Here is a 27564-nt window from a genome sequence, read left to right on the forward strand (position 1 = left end):
AAAAAGGAATTAGCTACTGATAGATGCAACAACATAGATGAATCTTAAAAGCATCATAGTGAATGAAAGATGCCAGACAAAAAAGAGCACATACTGTACAATTCCATGTGTATGAACTTTGAGAAGATGGAAAAATATTGTGACAGAAAGCAGACCAGTGCTTGCAGAGGCTGGATGGAGGTAGGAATGGACTACAGAAGACAGGATGGAACTTTCTGGGTAATGGAAATATTCTATATGATAATTATTAAGGCTGTATCTATTTGTCAAATCTCATCAAATCGTACACTTAAGATTGGTGAATTTTATTGTACATCCATTATACTTACATAAAACTGGATAAAAAGAAAATATGGTAGAATTGGAAGGAGAGGGAGGGGATCCTAGAATGTGCTAATTCCTGGAAGTGACCAGAAAAATGATGGGGCTGTTGAGCTTCATCCAGAATCTGGGATTAACATGAGAAAAAATTTAAAGTGATGATGGAAGATAAAAATGAGAACCCATGAGTTCTTCCTGATCATAACTGTTTAATATATAAACCACCCAGCCTAGTACTTAGCACATGGAGGCACTTAATAAATGTTGAGGGCTATTATTTCTCTTGCTGATGTTGTTACTCTTATTACTTAGAACAGTGCACTGAGTGTCTAGACAACCTTTTAGGAGTTGTGAATGTAGATAGAAACTTGCTCCTAACCAGTGAAGAGGGTTTATGAGTTAGCTGGTTCTGATGATTTGAAATACACAAAAGGAGGTGGAATGTATCAATGACTGGTTTAGGCTAATTAATGAACTCTTATGTATCCCAGAAGCTGAATATTAGAGCATCGTTTCACAGACACGTTCTTAGCTTTTGTGTGTATGTCAAATCTTTTCTGAGCTAGCTCAACCACTTGTGAAGACTCTCATAAGAATTTTGTATCTGATGAGAGTTAAGAGTTCCAAAGTCTACAAGCATTCAACAAAAACGATGGCTCTATGTACAACATTGGGATCATTTTGAAATGTTTTTTGGCCATGTGAGAAATGGAAGGTGTGCCAACAAAGACCACAGGAGTGTGAGGTACCTGTTAACCTCGATCATCACATGGGATGTGCAAAAGGGAAAATGTAATAGACAACATTTATTGACTCATTTTAATATTTATTTATTTATTTATTCATTAGGTTTATTTAATTAATTAATTAATTAATTTTGGGGCTGTGTTGGGTCTTTGTTGTTGCGCGCGGGCCTTCTCTAGTTGCGGTGAGCGGGGGCTACTCTTCCTTGTGGTGCACAGGCTTCTCATTGCGCTGGCTTCTTTTGTTGTGGAGCATGGGCTCTAGGTGCGTGGGCTCAGTAGTTGTGGCACACAGGCTCAGTAGTTGTGGCACACGGGCCCAGTTGCTCCATGGCATGTGGGATACTCCTGGACCTGGGCTCAAACCTGTGTCCCCTGCATTGGCAGGCAGATTCTTAACCACTGTGCCACCAGGAAAGCCCCTTGACACTTTTTTTAAATTATTTTTTATTGGAGTATAGTTGCTTTACAATGTTGTGTTAGTTTCTACTCTACAGCAAAGTGAGTCAGCTATATGTGTGTGTGTATATATATATATATATATATATATATATATATATATATATATCCCCTCTTTTTTGGATTTCCTTCCCCTTTAGGTCACCACAGAGCATTGAGTAGAGTTCTTGTGCTATACAGTCTGTTCTCATTAGCTGTCTATTTTATACATAGCATCAATAGTGTATATATGTCAATCCCAATCTCCCAATTCCTACCATCCCCCCTTCCCCCTTGGTATCCATACATTTGTTCTCTACCTCTGTGTCTCTACTTCTGCTTTGTAAATAAGATCATCTATATCATTTGAGAGTCCACATATATGTGTTAATATATGATATTTCTTTTTCTTTTTCTGACTTGACTTCACTCTGTATGACCATCTCTAGGTCCAACCATGTCTCAAAAAATGACCCAATTTTGTTACTTTTCATGGCTGAGTTTGTATTCCATTGTATATATACACCACATCTTTATCCATTCCTCTGTTGATGGACATTTATGTTGCTTCCATGGCCTAGCTATTGTAAATAGTGCTGCAATGAACATTGGGGTACATGTGTCTTTTTGAATTATCATTTTCTCTGGGTATATGCCCAGTAGTGGGATTGCTGGGTCATATGGTAGTTCTATTTTTGATTTTCTAAGGAACTGCATACTGTTCTCCATAGTGGTTGTATCAATTTACATTCACATCAACAGTGTATGTGGGTTCCCTGTTCTCCACACCCCCTCCAGCATTTACTGTTTGTAGATTTTTTGATGATGACCATGGTGACTGGTGTGAAGTGATACCTCACTGTAGTTTTGATTGGCATTTCTCCAATAATTAATGATGTTGAGCATCTTTTCATGTGTTTGTTGGTCATCTGTATGTCTCTGGAGAAATGTTTATTTAGGTCTTCCACCCATTTTTGGATTGGGTTGTTTGGTTTTTTGATATTGAGCTGCATGAACTGTTTGTATATTTTGGAGATTAATCTTTTATCAGTTGCTTCGTTTGAAAATATTTTCTCCCATTCTGAGGGTTGTCTTTTATTCTTGTTTGCGGTTTCCTTTGCTGTGCAAAAGCTTTGAAGTTTCATTAGGTCCCACTTGTTTATTTTTGTTTTTATTTTCATTACTCTAAGAGGTGGGTCAAAAAAGATCTTGCTGTGATTTATGTCAAAGAGTGTTCTTCCTATGTTTTCCTCTAAGAGTTTTATAGTGTCTGGACTTACATTTAGGTCTTTAATCTATTTTGGGTTTATTTTTGTGTATGGTGTTAGGGAGTGTTCTAATTTCATTCTTTTATATGTAGCTGTCCAGTTTTCCCAGAACCACTTATTGACTTTTAATGTGCCCAGCACTGTACTGTGCTAAGTAATTTCAAGAATCATTATGTTTAAACTTCATCACAACCTTAAGAGATAGATGCAGATGAGCAAAGAGGTAGCACAAGTATTAAGAAGCAGATTAAAATTTGTATCTGACTCTAACAGTTGGGAATCACTGATGTGGACCCTGGGACAAAGCTTGGTGAGGAGACGTGAAATTTTATCAGAGCTAGGTTGCTGACGTTATATTTTGAGTGTCACTTGTTCTGTCCTGGGAATGGGATGAAGAGAAGTAACTGACATCTGGCCCAAACTCTCTGAACCTCAAGCAGTAAGTCCATAGGATAGCAGTATGTATTAGGTGATCAGTAAATGATTGTTGAAAGAATCCATAGCTCCATGTCTGAATACTTAGAAAGCAGGATTTGTGTACAGGTAACCCTTGCTTTACCAAACTTCTCTTTATGTCACCACACTTTGACCAAAGACTTGTATTAGTACCTGTTTCTGCTAACCAAAGGAAATCCAAAGAGGATTTTCATTTTTACACAGAAAGGCAAACAGCGAAAGTGATGTTCAGCCTTTGTTTTGCAGCAGCTCTTACAGAGGCAGCATGAACCCTGAGCAGCAAGGCTGGCGTCTCTAAGCTCCATCCGATCCCCAGGCAACTACACTCAGCATCTCAGCCTCCAGCCACCATGGCTTTGAACTGTGTCTGTGCGAATCTGTGCTTTATCTAGATTTACATTGTGCAGCCGTTAGCAAGATGTGTCCTAAGGTAGTGGCTTCTACTTTCAGATAGCAGGGGAAATCTATACTACACTCTTAAGGCAGAAAGATACCAAACATAGCATAAGGTTAATTATCCATAATGGGGCTTAAGCTATTTTCATAGCTGCTCATCTGACTAAGTCTATTTTGAAGTCCCTTTGGGGCAATGGCATAGACTAACTTCTGTGTAAGGTTTCTGGCATTCACAATAACTTGAGTTTTGATAAACCTTTAATTATATTTGAGGATTATCAAACTGAGACAATTGTTGATCCTAAATGAGAAAAACGTTTAGCATGCAGACTCTAATGGGTATATTTATCATTTCCTTATCATACTGTGCTTCGGGCTCATCGTTGTCTATTTTTCAAGAAAGTAGAAATGCCATTTCTTAGAATAAAAATGTTCTTTATAATGTAAGCAATAGATTGAAGCTGTACGGATTGGTTCTTTAATGAAATATGCAACATTCCAATAGAACTGACAAGCTTTATTTCTATTTGTTGTATTTTTTTTCTCATTACAGATGGACCCGATTCAGAAAGCTGTAATAAATCATACTTTCGGGGTTCCTCTTCCTCATCGAAGAAAGCAAATCATATCATGCAACATTTGCCAGTTGAGATTTAATTCTGAGGTAAGTTTATCATTTAGTATTCACTGAAAAAAATGTATTCTGCTGTTCTAATCTTGCAGAAGAGATTTCTTAAACATTTTTCTCCAATAACTGTGCATATCAAGATTCAAAGATAACATTTTAACTCCTTATGTGCTTTAATTTTGGACTTTATTATATTATGTTTCATTGTATTCTACAAAAAATTCACACCTAAACAAACTGGTATACTCGCACTTTAATGGTATTTTTTAGTCTCTTGGGAATGCTAAATTTAGATAACACACTTTGCCTTTGGGGAGTAGTAAAAATTTAGGACTAACGAGGCTTTCAGTAAATCACACCTCTGAAATAAGGTAGGTCCCAGATTATATTTCAAAGCCAAGATTTTGGCTTTGTAAATTCTCTTCTCCTGCCCTGATGGTCCCCAATTGCAGATCTCTGGTGTCTTTAATTGTATTTGTGTTAGAGACCTCCAGTCACTGACCTAGAAGTATTAGCATTTTAACAGGGGGTTCTGAAGACCTCAAAGGACCCCAGCCCCTCATGACTAAAAGTTAAGTGGAGAACATGACAGAAGCAAGACAGTGTAGACCTGACACTTTGCAAGTTATTCACAGAGAGGGATCCTCATCTTTTATACCTTTTCTAAGGGACAGTGTGGACTCTGGATTCATCACAGAAGCTAATTTTGCTTGTGGTCAATATGAAAAATTACTGCCTCCCATCGCCAACCTACTTTGGGATGGAGTCGATCCTGAGATACAGAAAAGAAAAGGAACGTTGGTTAGGAAGGAATAAAAATTGAACATCTTGTTGGCACTCTTGGTAAACAGAGGACCCCTTCTATCAAAGTGGCCTTTCCAGGGTGCCATGATCTTGCCCTAAATGGATATGCTGTATGGAGATGACCAAACAGCTCTGGATTCTGGAGAATGTTAGGCCTTCCAGTATTTAATCACCCTAGGCAAGTGTGTCCCTTAGCTGATCTGATGATAAGGGTTTCATATGAGATAATCAGGCACGGGAAATAGATGTGGCATAAATAAAGTGGCTTTTTCCTTCCGTGAGAGCATTTCATTTGTATAAGGATTGCTACTGTCTTATGAAATCATACCTACTAGTATAATCATCTGGTAATTTTATAACATTCCTTCTGTTGGCTTAAGAAGAGGAATAGATTGTTTGCATAGCACCTGAATGGCATTTGCTGCTGTAAAAAGAATACACTGAACATACAGCATTTTATTTGAAGAGTGGTCTTTTGTTTTTTTTGTTTTGTTTTGTTGTTTGTTTTTGAATACTGAGCACCTTGATTCAATTTGAATTTTAAGAAAATTACTATAGTTTAATTTATTAAAAAACATTTCAAGTGATGAATGTTATATAATAACCTCTTCCATCTGGTGTAAAAAAAAAAAACAAAAAACAAAAAAAAACACAAAAAAACAGTTTTCCTGACTTGCAAATAAGAGTTCTGAACTCAACAGTTGCAATTTTGATCATTTTGAAATACTCAGCAAACAATCATATAATTCCATAATTGTTAAGTGTGTCCTTATTTATTCCTTTTCTTCTTAAATCGTATTGATATTTCACTTTGGTACTGATCAGATAATGTTACAAAAGTCTCTGAGGAGCCCTGTTTCCCACTCCTTACGTCTAATAGGGGCTGTTTCAAATATCAACCCTTCTGCCAACGATTTCACTGCTAATGTTTTTCTCTATATTAAGAAAACTTCCTGTAAACTGGAAGCCAGAATGAGACTTCAAGCTCGTTGAACCCACTCTCCCACTAAATGTAAGAAAACAATATGCTATATCTAGACTAGGTCTTTGGGTTGATTATCCCCAGTGATGGGTAACTCACCACTTCAAGACACAATTGGTCTTTTTTTTTGGCAGGTGTTTCTACTAATCCTGTAGATGGATATCAAAGTCATATTTAAAAAGTTTAGAAATACTGTTAGGTATGCTTTAGGAAACACACTGTTTCCATATATGATTATTAACATAAAGAACACAATGTAAAATAAAGATTTGCATATTTCTTTTCTAAAATGTAATATTATTTTACTTCTTAGTAAGAGAATAAAAATGTATTCGTATTCATTTGCTAATGAATTTTCAAAGTGATATAGGAATCAATATGTATTTATTAGGGAAATTGCTTCTCTTTCTTACAACTTTCTCAGGTTTCTCTAAAAGGAAAATGGCCAAGGTATTTGGAAGATGGACAAGAATCAGTCTTGGTCATAATTAAACAATTTCAGGCTTGACCACTCATTAGATGGTTACTGTGTTAAACTTTTATTGTTGCTGTAACAGATCACCACAAATTTTGTGGTTTAAGAGAACACAGCTCTATTAGTTTATAGTTCTGGAGGTGAGAAGTCAGAAATGGGTCTCACATGGCTGAAAGCAAGGTGTTAGCAGGGTGATTCCCCTTCAGGGACTCTGGGGGAAATTTCAGTTCCTTGTCTTTCCTTTTTTTTAAAAAAAAAAATGTTTATTTATTTATTTATTTATTTATTTGGCTGTGCTGGGTCTTAGTTGTGGCACACAGGATCTTTAGTTGCGGCATGCAGGATCTTAGTTCCCTGACCAGGGATCAAACCCGGGCCCCCTGCATTGGGAGTGTGGAGTCTTCCAATGGACCACCAGGGAAGTCCCCTTGCCTTTCTTTTCTAGCTTCTAGAAGCTGCCCTCTTGGTTCGTGACCCCCTCCCATCCTCAAGACAACAAGGCCAGTTGAGTTCTTTTCATGTGGAATTACTCTCTCTCTTTTGCCTCCCTCTTCCACATTGAAGGACCTTTGTGATCACCATGGACCCACCTGGATAATCCAGAATAACTTTTCTATTTTAAATTTAGCTGTTTAGCAACCTACTTTCATCTGCTAATTTAATCTCCTTTGTCACGCCACGTAATGTAACATATCCATCATTTCCAGGGATTAGGACTTAAACATCATTATCCTGCCTACCATAGATACTCATGTGGATGTTTGACTTACATTTGAACTGAATCTCATGACCACCTGAATTTATCAGATAATTACCCAGTCCAAATCTTTGGTCTGTATAAACTGGACACATGAATTCAGTGTCCTTATGTTTTTCCTTGCCTTGAACCTTGAATATAAATTCACTATGCAGTGCAAGTTTTTTAAATTGCAGTTTTTTTTAATAGGAAGACCCAATGTTATTGAGTTTATAAATGACATAGCAACATATTAACTGTGATTTACAAACAAAATATAATTATTGCAAAATTGAAATACAGGAGTAGAAACTCCTTTAGAGACTTTAAATATCTCCATAACATTATTATGTCAATAAAGGGGAACTAATGTGCTGAAAATATAAGATTTGTTTACTTATTGACTGGTCATATCTATAAATACTAATTTCATGAAATATTTAGTACTGAATGCCAAGATCAATTGGATTTATCATTCATTCATTCATATATAAAAAAGAAAATACGTACATATGTATGTGTATATATACATATATATATATATATATATATATTTATATAGATGTATAGATATAGATATCGAGCATTTTATTCCCAAAAAGCTTTAAATCCCAATACAACTGCCTGTTTGCTCTTTCCAGGTAAATCTGGAATTTATCTTGCTATTTCCATTCTTAAATCTAGAATCTGGAAATGTAACACTGTAATTCACTTGTACACTTGGTTGAATCCTCTATCACATAGGAAAGTATTTTTGCCTTGTGAACCTTTTTACATTTCAAAGCTTCTTCCCCTTCCAATGAAAATAATAGCTTCTAGTTCTTTTCATGTCTGCATCATGAAAATTCAATTTCCTTTCCCTCTAAGTTTTTATTTTTTTAACCCTTCGTATTATAAAGTCTGTAGTTTGCTGTTATGCCATACCTGTTTCCTGTACAGTACTTTTTCCATTTTTAGCCCTGCAGATATCTTTCTAAGTGGCACATTATATTGTATGCACTTTAAATCAGATTGCCTTCTCCTGGTGAAGGCATTTTATTTGGAAAAAAAAATTCTTTTTGACATTTATGTGAAACACACACGAGGATATGCAGAAAGCTTCCAATTAAAGAATGAAAGGTTGTAATTTGTCCAATTATTTTATCAACATCTTAAAATCAGCATAAATTACCATTGGCCTGGACCAGTTAGTAAGTGTGCCTTTGAAAGACAACTTACAGCAAGGCCAGCATATATGTAAAATTATTAAGTGAGGTAGAAAATGATTAATTACTCAATGACTGTTTATAGAATGGGAAATAAGATCTCAGGCCCCAAAACTGAGGGATCATAAAATTGTGGTATCTGATCATCACTCTGGTTAATATCCCCAAAAGGACATTTCATGATATGTTATAAATGGAAGGAAACTTTTGCTAATTTCACAGTGGAAACTGAAGTGTAGAGAGAGTGTAGGAGGCTTATACCAGGCCACCTAGTCAGAGGCTAGCCACACAGGGTCGGTGTCCATTTCCAGGATGTTTCTGCTTCCAGGTAGGGCAGCAAGTCCATCCAGAGATCCAGCAGCTGCTACAACAATGGCATAGGTGGCATCCTGTGTGTTTCCTGCCCAGTCCAGCTGTCCCAAAGAAAAAGCCTGAGGGCTCCTTCCTCCATGGAACTAACCCAGGGCAGTCAGAGCTGCTGTGGAGGTCACCCTTACTGAGGGCTAGGTTCCACCACAATGACTCACAAGTCCTCCCAAACGGCACCAATCCTGTTCACTCACACAGTTCAGTCATAAACATGGTGAAACTTTAAATATAAATGCAAACTACTGAAGTATAATACAGGAACAACAAATCCTTTATGACTCAGGATGGCCAAGCATTAATTACTTCAGGGGACTGTTATGAACCAGAGGAAAAGCATCTTCATTAGAAGACGACATTAGGGCTTCCCTGGTGGTGCAGTGGTTAAGAATCCACCTGCCAATGCATGGGACACGGGTTTGAGCCCTGTTCTGGGAAGATTCCACATGTCGCGGAGCAACTAAGCCCATGCGCCACAGCTACTGAGCCTGCGCTCTATAGCCCGCAAGGCATAACTACTGAGTGCACGTGTCACAACTATTGAAGCCCACACACCTAGAGCCTACGCTCCGCAACAAGAGAAGCCACTGCCATGAGAAGCCCGCACACCACAATGAAGAGTAACCCCGGCTCGCCGCAACTAGAGAAAACCCTCACGGAGCAACGAAGACCCAATATAGACAAAAATAAATAAATAAAATAAGTAAATTTATAAAACAACCAAAAGAGAGAAAGAAGATAACATTAATTACAGATCTCAGACCCCTCCAAAGGGAATCCTTGGGATCATCACCAGTATAATTGATATTTACATTTTCCAATGGTATTATAAAATAGAAATCATTATTGTTCTGCACTTTAGAAACCAGATATGTAGTGAAACGAAACAATAAATCTGAATTTAATTCATATCTCTGTCAAAACTTCCATTACCAAACATGACAATATAATGATGAAGATGTTAATAGGAATATTTCTTCCTACAAAATGACCAAACTTAGATAATTATACTTTTGTTAACATCATATCTTAAGACACATTTTTAAAATATTTAAATCGATATTATTTGTGGAGGCTGATATTTAAAGGAAATGCTGCCTAGATGGAGAGAAAAAAAAAAAAAAAACTAATGGTGGTTGTATTGGAGTTGAAGAACTATTCTTTTACTTCCTACTTTATTCTCCAAATTTCCTTCATGAGCATGCTTAAGTTTTTTAAAGGAAAAAGGATGGTTGCATCTACTATCCTATTATGGTTTTCAAACTGCATGTTTTATCCCAAATTAAAAATTATATTTTGAAGATCTCAGTTACACTTTTCTAAGTATTTCTTGTCTCTTTCTGGCAGTGTCTTCAGTCTGAGACACGCCCAGGAAAGTTCATAGATATTATTTTTGTCTCATTCAGATTTTAGCATTTTATTCCATATCCTAGGAGAAAGGTTAATACAGATCTATGCATGGGGGATACACATCAAAACCCAAACCTGAAAACAGCATCCAGAGAAGCCGAGTGCAATGGTAGGAAAAACATCCGATCAGGAATTTGACATCCTGTCATCTAGATTTGTCTTCTCTTAATTGGCTGTGTGTTCTTGGGCTCTTCATTGAACTTACAAGTTCCACAATCATCTCATTTAAAATGACTAGCCATTCCTTACAGCCACGTTTTAAGGATTATAAACTACAACATGTAAACAATTGGATTATAAATTCTATAGTGAATGAAACAGAAAGGTCATTTTTACTTTGTTGGCTAAAAATGAAGTTACAATTGTTTCATTCTTCAAATGTTAAACTACTTCTTAAGAAATACAGAAGCTTGAATATATCTCTCTTTAAAAAAAAACTACTTATAGGGATCTATAAGTTGAAAGCATCTTTGTGCATCTTAGTGTATCTTTGAGTTAAGATCTGAGGTGCCCACTCCTCGTAAATCTTTACCTTTTACCTTTTAAAAACGGCAGGAACCACTTGTCCCTGGCAAAGCTGCATTTATTAAAAACTCTCAACCCCTTTAAGTCTATTGCTGCTGCTGCTAAGTCCCAAAGGAACTTCAGAGAAACCCAGTTATAAATTAAATTTTCAGGCAGCTTTGAAATGGCTCTTTCATAAGAGTGTGTCCCTTCCGTGTCTCCAGGACTCACAGAGCTATTTAGAGTGTTGGCCTGAGCATGATGGCTTTCCCACTGGGTGCTTTTTCTTCTTCAAAAACAGTTCTAGGACAGGGCCATTCAGCTTCCCTGTCAGAGGAGATATATCTGGGACCTGATGAGCTTGAGTTGGGCTGCCAGGTCGTCCCTGTGTGAAGAGCTGGGTCTGGAGCACATCTTCTGAGTATGCGTTTGGGCCATTTCATCTGTCAGTTTCACTGGCTTCTACTTCTTAAATAGAGCCCGAGGCTCTGTCAGAAATTCTCAGAAAGCAAAACTTGAACAGAAAGACCAAACAAGAGATATTGAGTCTGGCTGTTCGAGATTTCAGGAGGAAATGAGCCAGTCAAGAGCACAGGAATCTATTTAAGCAGTGTGTTTCTTTGGCAGGCTTTTAAAAATAAAACTTCAATATTGGGTCATTTCAGGACTCTGAATTGACTTTGATATTCCAGAGTTTCATCTGTGGATGGAATGAAGGGTATGGGACTGAGAAAAAAGAGAAATCATTATAAAAGGGCCCATATTTCTCTGGACTTCTTTTCTTGATAAACAAGGAAAAACAAATTAATAAAATTCACTTTTCTATCAGATGCTCCTAGACATGGAAAATTTGACTTTGAAAGTATAGAAAGAGAAAGTTGATTTTAGCTATGACAAGTAGATGTGTACAATAACCTCCAATAATCAAAGAGATACTTGTATTTCTATGGAATACTGTGAGCCCCTCAGAGAATTGTTGTAAGTTAGGACTTAGAGAAGTATAAGAAATCATTCTGTCCATTTTATAGATTGTACAGTTGGAAAAACCAAAGGCCAGAATATTGAGTTGACTTTTTCAAGGTCTCTAAGCTGTTGAAACAGATAAGAGGACTGAAAACCAGGCTCCTAAGTCCCAACTTAGTGTTTTTACTTAACGTATCATGTGACCTTCCCTAAGGGAAATTAATTTCGAGACTTGCATTGGTATCAGCTGACAGTTTTCAGCTGGACAACTGGTCACTTAAGTTCTACACACAATGTAGAAGTTAAGGTTGATACCAGTAGTAAACTCCTGGCTAGATTGCCAGTAGTATAGACGGCTAGAACCTAGAAATGTATTTCAAAATTGAGAATGCCTCAAAGGCAGCACTATTGTAGTAAGTTTTGAAGGGAGAGGGGCAGGGGGCAATAGATAATCTCCGCTGAGTCTGTTTCATCAGATGCCACCTACTGAATGCAGAGTTTGAGAAGAGGGTTAAGCATGCACAAAGCATCAAAGGACAGAATGTGATGGGGAGGGTGGTGAGCAAGAGGTAAGATTCCAATTAAATCAACTAAAATTGTCCACGTGTCCCCAAAGATGAGACAAGAAATCTATTAATGTTAGGAAAGCTCTACAAGTCTTAGGTATCACTCAATAAATAAATGGATGAAGTGCTTAAGACCAGAAACATTTTTCTTTTATCACTTTAACAAGAAAATGAAGGTAGAAACGGGATTCTCTAAGATGGTCTAAGTTGCAGCTTCATTAAGAGCATTTAGAATAACTTCTACATTTTGAAAAAAATGGAAATTTAGGTTACCTTTTCTCCAGTGCCTGATTCCTCTACAAAGCAGGATTCGCATCCTAAGCAACTACTTCCCTAAAACCTGAGAAATGGAAATTCACATGATGAAGAGGAAATGAATAAGTGGAACTAGATTTGAGCACAGCCTAGAAGCTGGTTCTTGTGATTTGGAAAGCTTGCCTTGTAGCAACCTCTGAATTTCAAGTTATTTGCAAAAAAATCAGTACAGTCCAAATTCCCCCATTTTAACATTCTGATTATACCCTGAAGATTTTGGAGCACACCAGCCACTTCATTACTTTGTGACTGATGAAGTCTTTATTAGTCATGGAATAAAATCCTTGATGTAGCCCAGTTGTCCATAAATCGCTTGATGTACATATCTCATATAAATGTCATCAGTTGTTTTGTATCTCTTTCTACAACCATATACATTTCTCAAAGTATTAATAGGCACTAATGAGCTTATAGAAACTAAAAGTAGCAACTGCATTAATCATCACCACTAATAGAAAATCTCAAAAATCAAATTTGCTCATCCTTTTCCATTCATTGTAGTCACTGTTTATCAGGCCCCTTGCCCTTTTTATTACATTTCACTATAATTTATTTCAGCATTTCATAAATCACCAGTTTCACCATAGCCCTGGAAATTTAGGACAGTAGAGGGACACAGGGGCAAAGGAATTGGAGAGAAAGGTAATTCCTAGACTTTGTTCTTAAGTCATTTTGGGTTTTACGGTCTTTATATCTTTTCTTTCCTTTTACAGTTGTTATTTGTTGTTATCTCTTCTGCTGAGTCCTATTCTCTGTATTAATTAGCTAGAGTAATTGTGATGAAATATACTTTCTTGAGTATCCTCATGACCACAGATCTCTCTATAGGTGAAATGAACTTACCCATTCATTTTACCTTCTTCCCACTACGTTTCTTAGGATGACTCGTTGAGGAGTGGCTGTTTGGTTTTATCATGGATTTAAGGAGAATGACATTGTACCAGGCATGCTATAAATTGCACACTACATTTGGGTTGCATTACTGGAGTATGACGTTAAAACCAGAACTTGAAAAGATGGGTACATTTATTCATAGTCTATGGATCTCTGCATCATCTAGCTACTGTACTATTTTAGAACACTGTACTTATACCCTGCATCCTGGCCCAGTTCATCACTTTCAAGCCTGCCAAACATCATTTTCAATGCAAAACACTGCCTGTGGGATCCATTGTCTCCCTCCAAATCTATGTTTTGATGTAAATTGAACCTGAAAGTGGTAAAGGTTGCAGTCCTTTGGGGAACCCATTCCTTGTGCGGAGGGAGATGTGGAGGGCTGTGAAAGTTTAATTTTCTGTGTCCACGTGTGATTCACAGGCATACTTTGAGAGGTGGAGAGATAAAGAATCACACACATAACACTGAGAGTATGCGGTTTACTTTTCATTGGGCCTACATGTACTTTTAAATTCTATACCTAGAAGTATCTGAAGATGGATGCATGGCAAATTTATTCTTATCAGGTTTATTGGGATATCAGGTCCGTTCATACAACTTTAAGCCTTCTCTTAGATTCCTATATAATAAGGTTTCAGGAGGTAGTCTCTGAGCAGGTTTTATCCATTTCCCAAGCAGAGGCTTATTTTCTCTGCATCAGAAAACTTGTCATGGTAATCAACTTTTTTGTCCCAGCCATCAATCACTCTTGATTACAGCTGGCTAGAAGTTCTGTTCTGTTGATCAGCTCATCAGTGCACATAATATTACACCTGGAGGTCAGTACAAATCATCCCTCCAAGGGAAAAGTGTTTTCCTTCAAGGCTTTTGTCCATGGTTTTATCGTTTACATTTGGGTCTCATTGAGTTGTCATGCCTATCTTTGACTCAATCTGCTCCATCATATAAAAGATGCTCCCAAAATAGTGCTCAAAGTCTGGTTGATAATTTTTACTATATTGTTCTTAGTATCGTGCTTTTGCCTTCTTCATTCCAAAGAGTAGTTTGTGATCTATTGTTTCCATATTTTCCTATTAACATTTTCCCATTCTTAATGCAGTTTTGGGAGAAATTAAAATCATATGAATGATAATTCAATGAATATTCAGTGCTGCTGTAAAAAAATAGTTTAGCACATGTTTTACTAGAATCTTTGCAAGTCTAATTTTGTTGATTTGCAATGGCTTCCTAAGTTAGAGTTTTTGTTTTATGTTTTGGCTTGGGCTCGAGAATATTTATCTTTAATTTTCAATTTATTTTAAGTAACACTAACTAGCTATCTTCATGGTTTAAAAAGCATTGAGGAGTAAATGTTTTTAAATCAGTTGCTCAGTCACCATTACTCTTAGCTGTGTCTGTAATATATATTCTTTTAGTAAAGTATAGTTGATTTACAATGTTCTGTTAGTTTGTGCTTACAGCAAAGTGCTTCAGTTATTCATGTATATATATATATATATATATATATATATATTATATATGTATATATATATTATATATATATATATTATATATATGTGTGTGTGTTTTAATATTCTTTTCCATTATGGTTTATCTCAGGATATGGAATATAGTTCCCTGTGCTGTACAGTAGGACATTGTTGTTTATCCATTCTGTATGTAATCAATTGCATCTGCTAGTCCTAATTACCAGACCATCCCTCCTCAACCCCTCTCCCTCTTGGCAACCACAAGTCTGTTCTCTATTGTAATATTTGTTATATGCAGTAAAAGGAATTTTTATTTCTCTAATCCAACTCATATTTCTTAAAACAGTAGCATTTTCAGAGTAGTACTAGAGCAATGTTTCCATGGTAAAATATTTATTGATTTCATAAAGTATTGAAAATAAATATCTGATTAAATAAACACTTAATATATCCTTTGTGTATTCCACAGACACTCTTTCTATTTCTTGTATTTTGTTGTATTTTTATTATTTTATAAAATCCAGAACAGTAATTTAGAAAAGCATAAATGATATTTAAGTTTTAGAGTACACAATTATAAAGAAAACTGAAAAGAATATGGAATAATAATATGGATTTAATTAGAAATCATGCCTCTTTATCAAAAGGTTGAATTAGCAAAAACTCAAATTTCTTCTATGGCTGGACTTCCTAGGATAATGATATATTTCTATTTTTTAATGTATTATTTTATTTTTTGTTGGTAATCATTTTTTTGGTTTTCTTTTAAATTTTTATTGAAATATAGTTGATTTACATTGTTGTGTTAGTTTCAGGTATACAGCAAAGTGATTCAGTTACACACACACACACACACACACACACACACACACACACACACACACATATATATATATATATATATATATATATATATATATATATATATATCTTTTTTACATTCTATTCCATTATAGATTATTACAATAGTATAAATTTCTATTTCTGAGTGAAATAAGACAACAAAGAGAGACTGCTGTTTTCATTTGGTGCCGGCATTTAGACATTATTGGTTCTTACTTTAATCTATGAAACAAAACAAGAGCAAATGGCATCAATTAATGAGACAGCAACCCATGTAGAAACATAGAAACCACACAACACTGAATGGGATTTGGTTTTGAAAATCTGAGCTGAAAGCTCAAACTGGTTCTCTGCTACATCTGTGGTCTCAAATCTTCCCAGGATGGGATTCAATCAGTTTTGTCAAGGGGTGCTTTGTCATTATGCAGGTTTAACAATTAACATAATATTTTACTGCACCCACTCTTGCTTCTCCTTATTGGCAGTCAGCAGACTGGATATTTTAATGAAGAGTCAAAATACTATAGTTCATCTCTTCTTGGCCCAGAGAGTCTAGTCAAATAGTTTGCCACAAGAAACTTGTCATCTTAGCCAGCCATATGACTTTTATACTTTTAAACAGTAGCCACAGTATATGACCTAATGCCTAACTTTGCAAATCAACCCAACATAAGTGGCCAAGTTTGTATACTCATAAAACACTCAGATTGTCTAGAAAATGTATTACCATTTATTGCAGACTGATTTGAAATGACTGATCTTTATTTTAGATAAATAATTCAGGGAAAAGTTTCTCTCTCTCTCTCTCTCTCTCTCTCTCTCTCTCTCTCTCTCTCTAGTTTTTCCCCTGTGGAGATGTTTACTTACATTGTACTTCTGTTAGGGCTTTACCTATTGGTAGAAAATGTGATGCAGATTTTGGGAAGTGACACATTTTGGTGGGATCCTGTTACTAACATTTTGACCCTGTCATTTCCTCTAACTTGAAACATGTTGCCAATCTTTAAATTGAGAAAATGCTAAGAATTAAAACTCCATGGAAACATATTTGACCATAGGTCTTTCGTGTAGAGAATCCAGTTTCTTCTGTTTTTAAATAAATTCCTAGGCCACTGGAAAACCTCAAAAGAATGAAAGTTAATGAAGTCCTACCTCATGAAGACATGTATCCTCTACAGAAGCTTTCTCAATTCTAGTTCACAGAACAATGGCTTCAGTATCTGGAGGTGAAGGAGGAGAGTAAGTTGTCTATGAAGATTTTAAGGTGATGTCCATATTTATATTTCCAGCTGAAATCTCTTCCTCCACTTCATACTCCCATATCAACTCCCATATCAAATGACCACTCATTGTGGTCACTTGATGAGCAAATAGATACCGCAATCTAAAACGTTCAAAACTAAAGGCCAGGGGCTTCCCTGGTGGTGCAGAGGCTAAGAATCCACCTGCCAATGCAGGGGACACAGGTTCGAGCCCTGGTCCGGGAAGATCCCACATGCCGCGGAGCAACTAAGCCCGTGTGCCACAACTACTGAGCCTGCACTCTAGAGCCCGCAAGCCACAACGACTGAGCCCACATGCCACAACTACTGAAGCCTGCACATCACAACTACTGAGCTTGTGCTCTAGAGCCTGCGAGCCACAACTACTGAAGCCCGTGAGCCACAACTACTGAGCATGTGCTCTAGAGCCCGCAAACCACAACTACTGAGCCCATGAGCCACAACTACTGAGCCTGCACACCTAGAGCCCGTGATCTGCAACAAAAGAAGCCACTGCAATGAGAAGCCCACGTACCACAACGAAGAGTAGTCCCCACTCGCCACAACTAGAGAAAGCCCGTGTGCAGCAATGAAGACCCAATGCAGCCAAAAATAATTAATTCATTAATTTAAAAAAAAAGAAACTAAAGGCCATGGTTCACTTGTCCAAACCTGCTCCCCAGACAGCATTTCTCTGATAATGGCAATTCCATCTTTCTCGTTCATCTGATGAAAATATTGGGATCATCCATTCTTCCTGTCTCACACTCTATGTCCAATACTACACACAACATGTTAGGTCTACTTCCAGAATATATCCAGCCATAAAAAAGAAGGAAATCATGCCATTTGCAGCAACACGGATGGACCTAGAGATGATCACACTAAGTGAGTAAGTCAGACAAAGACAAATAACATAGGATATTACTTATATGTGAATTTTTTTAAAAAATGGCGCAAGTGAACTTATGTACAAAACAGAAATAGACCCACAAACATAGAAAACAAACTTCTGGTTACCAAAATGGAAAGGAGGGAGGGATAAATTAGGAGTTTGGGATTAACAGATATACACTACTATATATAAAATAGATAACCAACAAAGACCTCCTGTAGAGCACAGGGAAATCTACTCATTATCTTGAGACATATATATATATATATGTGTGTGTGTCTGTGTGTGTGTGTCTGTGTATATATATACATGTATATGTGTGTGTAATTGAATCACGTTGCTGTATACCTGAAGTTTCACACACTAACACAACATTGTAAATCAACAACATTTCAACTAAAACAAACAAACAAACAAACAAAATATATCCAGAAACCAGTTGCTTTTCACCACCTTCCTGCTACCACTCTGGTCCTACTCACCATCATCTCTCATCTCACATCTGTAATATTATAAACATCCTCTTAATCATTCTCCCTGCTTCTACTCCTTTTACTCATCATTTTTAAAAGGCAAGTTGAGATCAGGTGGCTTTTCTGTTAAAAACTCTCCAGGGGTGGTGCATTTCATTTAGATCTAAAGGCAGAATCCTTAGACTGGCTGCACAGCCTCTGAAATGTGGCCTCCAGCTGCCCTCCTGGCCTCACCTCCTTCCACTTCATCCTCTGCAGCCATGTGGGCCTCCTTTGAAGGGCCAGGTCTAGGGTGAAGCACCTGAGTCACAAGCAGAATTTAAGTGAGGGAGAAAAACTCAGTCATCAGGACAAATAATAAATGCAGTATGAAAGAGTCCAAAATGGCACACTGCGGCCCATGGGCTGGCAGCCTGTTTTCATAAATAAATTTTTATCGGAACCGGGTGAATGAGGCAGGGTTGGACCATGTAGTGTCAGATCCTGTCCTATTTCAAATGTTGATATTTTGCTCACCTTGGATTTCTTTATGTTGCATGGACTTTAATGTTTGCAAAATGTTGCATTAAAATAGCATTCTTCTTGATTACTGAGTCTTTTAAGATCCCCTTACATTTTTCTCCTGAGGCAAATATTTCACTCACCCCAAACTAATTCCAGCCCTGTCCTGACCCTGTCTTAAATACACCAGGCTTGCTCCCACCTCTAGGCCTTTGCATGGGCTCTTACTTCTGCCTGGAACACTCTTTCCACAGATTTCTACGTGGTCTGTTTCTTCAAACTTTGACCCAATGTAACCACCCTTTGATGCTGACTCTGACTACTATATTTAGAATTTCAACACCTGTCATTCTGCCTCTCCTTACCTGGTGGTTTTTCTCCTAAGAACTAGTTACCTTGTAATATACTACCTAATTTACTAATTTATTATGTTTATTGTCCACTGCCAATTAGACTGTAAGCTCTATGGGGGCAAATATTTTTGCCTGTTTGGTTCACTGTTTTATCTAGGTACTTACTTAGAGCAGTACTTGATATATTGTGCTTAACACATATTTATTGGGTGCATAAATTAAAGACTAAATGAATATCATGATGCTTACCAGTTATATATATCCAAACTTTATTTCACCCAGGCTTGGTAACATCTCAGCCCTTTCCCAATTTGTCTTTTCTCCTCAAATCATAAAAAGACACATTCCATGATAAGAAATGGAGACATTCTTAGAAGATATGCAAGAGGATACCTTTGCCCCAGTTTATCCTTGATGAATGAATAGCTTTCCTCCTGTGAGATTACTTCATTTTCTGACATTACAGTATTTGGTCTGTCTTTGGACATTAGGTAGTTTCACACTGGATCCAGGCTTCTCTTGGTATTTTGACACCAAACACATTGTTAGGGTCCTCCATAATGTGCTGCAAAAGCAAATAATATGAACAACCAATTATGCATACTCCCACGTGTCAACTAGGGCAATAGTAAAATGAAAATGCACTGGATTTCTAGGTAAGGTGTCACTGTTGAGACAGAGGAAAATTTAGGATGATCAGGGGCTTTGGCAGTGCCCTTGGAGAACAGAGAGTGTATATTTGTTACCATAGTTGATGCAGCTCATGCTCCCTGTTGTGACTGTGGAGAATCCAGGCTACTTTCCTGATCCCAATTTAAGCCCTACCTTCTCTACCACAAACTCAGGTAGATCAGTAATACAGATGACTGTGTATCTAAGTAAACTTGTGGTAACAGTGATGGGATGGGGTCAGGGAAAAGCAGGACCACAAATAAGCATGAGTAGCACCACCTTTTTTCCTTTGTGTTTGTTGACTCATGTGGACCAGAAAGTACATGAGAGAGTGTCTAATTAGAAGCACATCATGGGTTACGAGAGTTTCTGGTCTCCTAGTCAAAGTTCAATTACTTAGATGACAAGTGTTTCTCTGGTACATACAAAGCCAAACTGAAAGACCAATCACAAAAAACCCCTATGTGGATATACCTTTCCTTTTCTAATTTTCTACTTCTCAGAGCCATTTCCCATTACTCTTATTCTAATAGTTCTTTGAAGTGATTGGAAGTTCCACAGTCATCATTCTCCATGCCTAACAAAACAGGAACAGGTAGAAATGTACATTATTCTATTACATTTACTCTGACAGCTGCCATCAGATGAGATCTTCATAGATATTGCTCAGGCTCAGGTTTCTTCAGTCACTCAGTGGAAAAAGTAAGAAACTTCCTCATAACCAGGACTGAGTATTTTCTAAGATTTTGTTGGACTAAAGGCATGAGGATCAAAGCTGTGGAATGGTTCCATGAGCGCTTCACGCATTCGGTGTTCTAGAAGGTCACCATTAGCTGGCAAGTAAATGAATAAAAAGAAAAAAGACTGTATCAACTTTAATTGATACCTTGAGTAACAGGATTCTATAGGCAGAATCAGTGATGGCTACTGATTCTTCACTCTTGTTACATCCAGTTGCCTTATCCTATAGATGATTTAGCCTAAGGTCTCAGAGTCCTACATCCTAAGGAGACACTATCTGAAACATAGTCTCCACGTTTTTCTTCTGATCTCGATTTTACTTATGTGGAAAAGACAGTTGAGGCAGATTTTAAACACCTGGACCCTTTTCCCATAGGACTCCAAGTCCTCCCTAGAGGGGCAATTGCTCCAAAGCAAATAAAAACAAGTGGCAGCTACATATTTCTTCTTCTGTAATGCTAGAAGGCATTAGGGGTGTCTTTCCTGAACTATTGCTTCCAAAGCCATCCATCACTGCAACAGTTTTCCCATAGATTAAGGACCAGATTTGCATTCTAAATTAGTTCTTCCAACAGCTGCTGTAAAATAACTTGGCTGTAAGTTAGGAGTTTGCATTTGATCCTCTGCCAATGAAGATCATAAAATTCAGCTTGGCAAGAGAATTTAGAGAAAGAGGTCTCCTCAGCACAGCTGTGCTTATTGGACGGAGTGGCATGTGTAAAGCTGGACCCCAGCTCTCTCTCTGGTCAGCACGTGAGGGATTGCTGCTGAGAAAAGATAAGTCTAGTTCCAACTTCTCTGTGACAGAGCTGAACCACCTTTAGTTGGAGAATGGAGGGAGGATTATATTAAAGCTGCTGATGTAAACATCTTTGGGTGTTGATGGAGCAATCTGTTCAACTCTTTGGATGATCCCTTGAGAAATCGCCAAGACCCAAGTGCCAGTTTTGCACCTGGCCCACGGTGGAAGTTCAGATGACAAAGCAGTTATTTTCCAGGTTACTATCTGCTCCAACTTTGTGAAGGGAAAGTCCAAGGGACTTGGATCCGGCTAATCCTATCTCAGTGCTTATTTGTTGTATAATTCTGTGCAAGTTTTTTTAACATCTATGAATGTCAGATTCTCACCTGTACAGTAAAGATGCTAACACTACAATATAAGATGTCTCTGAGGATTAAAGGGAGTATTATAAGCAAAGCAGCAGATTCACAGTAGGTATTTAGAGTTAATCTTTTTCCTTCTTATATCTGACATTGGCATAAAGGGAGTAAAGATTTTCATACTCAGTACCTTTTCAAAATCACAAGTTATGTGTCTGAGGCAAACCTTGCTAGGTGTCATACTTTGATCATTCTTCCTCAATTAGATAATTGATGTTGATTAAGCTCTGCCAATGTATATTCTATCATTTAGGTCAGTTCTTTCTTCCAGTAAACCTTTGAACATGCATGGTCATTACATTGTTTTTTAAAATATAGATAGATGATATCAGTTAATTCTGGGAGCAGTTTTTAGCTTGACTCAGTAACTGACAGGTTGATTCTGGGTTTTCTCTCACTTTCTAATCCTAAACCACAAGATCTTGTGTCATAAATGCAGGTTTGACCTAAGATTTTTAGAAAATGGTGTCCAGTGTATTGCTGTTCAGTTATCAGACATTTGGCATGTTGAGTCATAGAGATGCGTAATAGAGGCACATCTATAGTTATAAATAAATGTGTATACCATTGACAGATTCATGAAATGTCTACTGCTAGAGGATTAGTGGAACAAACGAGGGTTTAAACAATTAGTGTGCCAAAATGTACTGCAAAGAGAATTGGACTTTATTTTCGAATATGAGACAGCATGGGAGAAAAAAAATAGGCATTTTCCAACTGGAAAGCGATCTCCTGGTACTTATGGTTTTCTAAGTGGGGAAAAGTTTCTTGTGTCAGCAATTCATGTGACAGGCCATTGATGAAGTGACTTCCTCCACTCATGTGAAACGGGGAAGTGCTTATTTCTTAGTCCATTGGGAAGATTTAGAGCAGCAGTGTCCTGGGCGAGGGCTACCTGTTCTCACTCACTGTAGGTTTGGTAGTTCATCAGTAATTTCAGTGTGATGGCTTGTGGCCTTGTTTGTCACTGTAGCTTTATGCATAACTGGCCAATTTATGGCAGTGATTACATCCGTCTTCACGGAATACAGACTCAGGGTTTGAGTCACAAGATCTTTAACCCTCGAGTTTCTGGACCTGTAGGGGCCAGCTGCACAAACTCTCTGGAGTCAGAGGTTAGGGATACTTTGGAGTGCCAGATAATGAATTGTATAGGCTATCTGTCCCTGTAAAATGCTGTGATTTACTACTTTAAGTGTGCTTTTGAATACACAGTACCTAGAATACTTTCTGGCCATCTTAGGTGTTCAATAAGCACTGAATGAACTCAGTATGTGCTAGAATGAATTGGTGAAGGATAAACAGAAATCTTTTTATTTATTTATTTTTTATTAGTTTCTGCTTTATAACAAAGTGAATCAGTCATACATATACATCTGTTCCCACATCCCTTCCCTCATGCATCTCCCTCCCTCCCACCCTCCCTATCCCACTCCTCCAGGCGGTCACAAAGCACCGAGCTGATCTCCCTGTGCTCTGCGGCTGCTTCCCACTATCTATCTACCTTACATTTGGTAGTGTATATATGTCCATGCCTCTCTTTCGCTTTGTCACAGCTTACCCTTCCCCCTCCCCATATCCTCAAGTCCATTCTCAAGTAGGTCTGTGTCTTTTTTCCCGTTTTACCCCTAGGTTCTTCATGACATTTTTTTTAAATTCCATATATATGTGTTAGCATACAGTATTTGTCTTTCTCTTTCTGACTTACTTCACTCTGTATGACAGACTCTAGGTCTATCCACCTCATTACAAATAGCTCAGTTTCATTTCTTTTTATGGCTGAGTAATATTCCATTGTATATATGTGCCACATCTTTTTTATCCATTCATCCGATGATGGACACTTAGGTTGTTTCCAGCTCCGGGCTATTGTGAATAGAGCTGCAATGAACATTTTGGTACATGTCTCTTTTTGAATTATGGTTTTCTCAGGGTATATGCCTAGTAGTGGGATTGCTGGGTCATATGGTAGTTCTATTTTTAGTTTTTTAAGGAACCTCCATACTGTTCTCCATAGTGGCTGTACCAATTCACATTCCCACCAGCAGTGCAAGAGTGTTCCCTTTTCTCCACACCGTCTCCAGCATTTATTGTTTCTAGATTTCTTGATGATGGCCATTCTGACTCGTGTGAGATGATATCTCATTGTAGTTTTGATTTGCATTTCTCTAATGATTAATGATGTTGAGCATTCTTTCATGTGTTTGTTGGCAGTCTGTATATCTTCTTTGGAGAAATGCCTATTTCAGTCTTCTGCCCATTTTTGGATTGGGTTGTTTGTTTTTTTGCTATTGAGCTGCATGAGCTGTTTATAAATTTTGGAGATTAATCCTTTGTCAGTTGCTTCATTTGCAAATATTTTCTCCCATTCTGAGGGTTGACTTTTGGTCTTGTTTATGGTTTCCTTTGCTGTGCAAAAGCTTTGAAGTTTCATTAGGTCCCATTTGTTTATCTTTGTTTTTATTTCCATTTCTCTAGGAGGTGGGTCCACAAGGATCTTGCTGTGATTTATGTCATAGAGTGTTCTGCCTATGTTTTCCTCTAAGAGTTTGATAGTTTCTGGCCTTACATTTAGGTCTTTAATCCATTTTGAGCTTGTTTTTGTGTATGGTGTTAGGGAATGATCTAATCTCATACTTTTACATGTCCCTGTCCAGTTTTCCCAGCACCACTTATTGAAGAGGCTGTCCTTTCTCCACTGTACATTCCTGCCTCCTTTATCAAAGATAAGGTGACCATATGTCCGTGGGTTTATCTCTGGGCTTTCTATCCTGTTCCATTGATCTATCTTTCTGTTTTTATGCCAGTACCACACTGTCTTGATTACTGTACCTTTGTAGTATAGTCTGAAGTCAGGGAGCCTGATTCCTCCAGCTCCGTTTTTCGTTCTCAAGATTGCTTTGGCTATTCGGGGTCTTTTGTTTTTCCAAACATATTTTGAAATTTTTTGTTCTAGTTCTGTGAAAAATGCCAGTGGTAGTTTGATAGGGATTGCATTGAATCTGTAGATTGCTTTGGGTAGTAGAGTCATTTTCACAATATTGATTCTTCCAATACAGGAGCATGGTATATCTCTCCATCTATTTGTATCATCTTTAATTTCTTTCATCAGTGTCTTATAATTTTCTGCATACAGGTCTTTTGTCTCCTTAGGTAGGTTTATTCCTAGATATTTTATTCTTTTTGTTGCAATAGTAAATGGGAGTGTTTTCTTGATTTCATTTTCAGATTTTTCATCATTAGTGTACAGGAATGCCAGAGATTTCTGTGCATTAATTTTGTATCCTGCTACTTTACCAAATTCATTGATTAGCTCTAGTAGTTTTCTGGTAGCATCTTTAGGATTCTCTATGTATAGTATCATGTCATCTGCAAACAGTGACAGCTTTACTTCTTCTTTTCCAATTTGGATTCCTTTTATTTCCTTTTCTTCTCTGATTGCTGTGGCTAAAACTTCCAAAACTATGTTGAATAAGAGTGGTGAGAGTGGGCAGCCTTGTCTTGTTCCTGATCTTAGTGGAAATGGTTTCAGTTTTTCACCATTGAGGATGATGTTGGCTGTGGGTTTGTCATATATGACCTTTATTATGTTGAGGAAACTTCCCTCTATGCCTACTTTCTGCAGGGTTTTTATCATAAATGGGTGTTGAATTTTGTCGAAAGCTTTCTCTGCATCTATTAAGGTGATCATACGGTTTTTCTCCTTCAATTTGTTAATATGGTGTATCACATTGATTGATTTGCGTATATTGAAGAATCCTTGCATTCCTGGAATAAACCCCACTTGATCATAGTGTATGATCCTTTTAATGTGCTGTTGGATTCTGTTTGCTAGTATTTTGTTGAGAATTTTTGCATCTATGTTCATCAGTGATATTGGCCTGTAGTTTTCTTTCTTTGTGACATCCTTGCCTGGTTTTGGTATCAAGGTGATGGTGGCCTCGTAGAATGACTTTGGGAGTGTTCCTTCCTCTGATATTGTTTGGAAGAGTTTGAGTAGGATGGGTGTTAGCTTTTCTCTAAATGTTTGATAGAATTCGCCTCTGAAGCCATCTGGTCCTGGGCTTTTGTTTGTTGGAAGATTTTTAATCACAGTTTCAATTTCAGTGCTTGTGATTGGTCTATTCATATTTTCTATTTCTTCCTGATTCAGGCTTGGCAGGCTGTGCATTTCTAAGAATTTGTCCATTTCTTCCAGGTTGTCCATTTTATTGGCATAGAGTTGCTTGTAGTAATCTCTCATGATCTTTTGTATTTCTGCAGTGTCAGTTGTTACTTCTCCTTTTTCATTTCTAATTCTATTGATTTGAGTCTTCTCCCTTCTTTTCTTGATGAGTCTGGCTAATGGTTTGTAAATTTTGTTTATCTTCTCAAAGAACCAGCTTTTAGTTTTATTGATCTTTGCTATCGTTTCCTTCATTTCTTTTTCATTTATTTCTGATCTGATCTTTATGATTTCTCTCCTTCTGCTAATTTTGGGGTTTTTTTGTTCTTCTTTCTCTAATTGCTTTAGGTGCAGGGTCAGGTTGTTTACTCAAGATGTTTCCTGTTTCTTAAGGTGGGATTGTATTGCTATAAACTTCCCCCTTAGAACTGCTTTTGCTGCGTCCCATAGGTTTTGGGTCGTCGTGTCTCCATTGTCATTTGTTTCTAGGTATTTTTTAATTTCCTCTTTGATTTCTTCAGTGATCACTTCGTTATTGAGTAGTGTATTGTTTAGCCTCCATGTGTTTGTATTTTTTACAGCTCTTTTCCTGTAATTGATGTCTAGTCTCATAGCATTGTGGTCGGAAAAGATACTTGATACAATTTCAATTTTCTTAAATTTACCAAGGCTTGATTTGTGACCCAAGATATGATCTATCCTGGAGAATGTTCCATGAGCATTTGAGAAAAATGTGTATTCTGTTGTTTTTGGATAGAATGTTCTATAAATATCAACTAAGTCCATCTTGTTTAATGTACCATTTAAAGCTTGTGTTTCCTTATTTATTTTCATTTTGGATGATCTGTCCATTGGTGAAAGTGGGGTGTTAAAGTCCCCTACTATGATTGTGTTACTGTTGATTTCCCCTTTTATGGCTGTTAGTATTTGCCTTATGTATTGAGGTGCTCCTATGTTGGGTGCATAAATATTTACAATTGTTATATCTTCTTCTTGGATCGATCCCTTTATCGTTATGTAGTGTCCTTCTTTGTCTCTTCTAATAGTCTTTATTTTAAAGTCTATTTTGTTTGATATGAGAATTGCTACTCCAGCTTTCTTTTGGTTTCCATTTGCATGGAATATCTTTTTCCATCCCCTTACTTTCAGTCTGTATGTGTCTCTAGGTCTGAAGTGGGTCTCTTGTAGACAGCATATATATGGGTCTTGTTTTTGTATCCATTCAGCCACTCTGTGTCTTCTGGTGGGAGCATTTAGTCCATTTACATTTAAGGTAATTATTGATATGTATGTTCCTATTCCCATTTCCTTAATTGCTTTGGGTTCGTTATTGTAGGTATATTCCTTCTGTTGTGTTTCTTGCCTAGAGAAGTTCCTTTAGCATTTGTTGTAAAGCTGGTTTGGTGGTGCTGAACTCTCTCAGCTTTTGCTTGTCTGTAAACATTTTAATTTCTCCATCAAATCTGAATGAGATCCTTGCTGGGTAGAGTAATCTTGGTTGCAGGTTTCTCTCCTTCATCACTAATTATGTCCTGCCACTCCCTTCTGGCTTGTAG

At 37.3% G+C, this 27564-nt stretch overlaps 1 protein-coding gene across 2 annotated transcripts in view; it reads left to right on the forward strand.

Annotated features, from left to right (window-relative positions):
• The window catches only part of ZNF385D (zinc finger protein 385D), a gene marked incomplete at both ends in the record, with an annotated part of 955511 nt that overhangs the window by 813623 nt on the left and 114324 nt on the right, over positions 1-27564 (forward strand). For both annotated transcript variants that reach the window (XM_082624858.1, XM_082624859.1), the window contains one exon: positions 4176-4286. In XM_082624858.1, coding sequence (XP_082480984.1) covers positions 4176-4286 — 111 coding nt within the window. The remainder of the gene's footprint in view (positions 1-4175; positions 4287-27564) is intronic.

The sequence above is a fragment of the Mesoplodon mirus genome (assembly GCF_964341445.2).
Source record: "Mesoplodon mirus genome assembly, chromosome: 6".
NCBI classification, from domain to species: Eukaryota; Metazoa; Chordata; class Mammalia; order Artiodactyla; family Ziphiidae; genus Mesoplodon; species Mesoplodon mirus.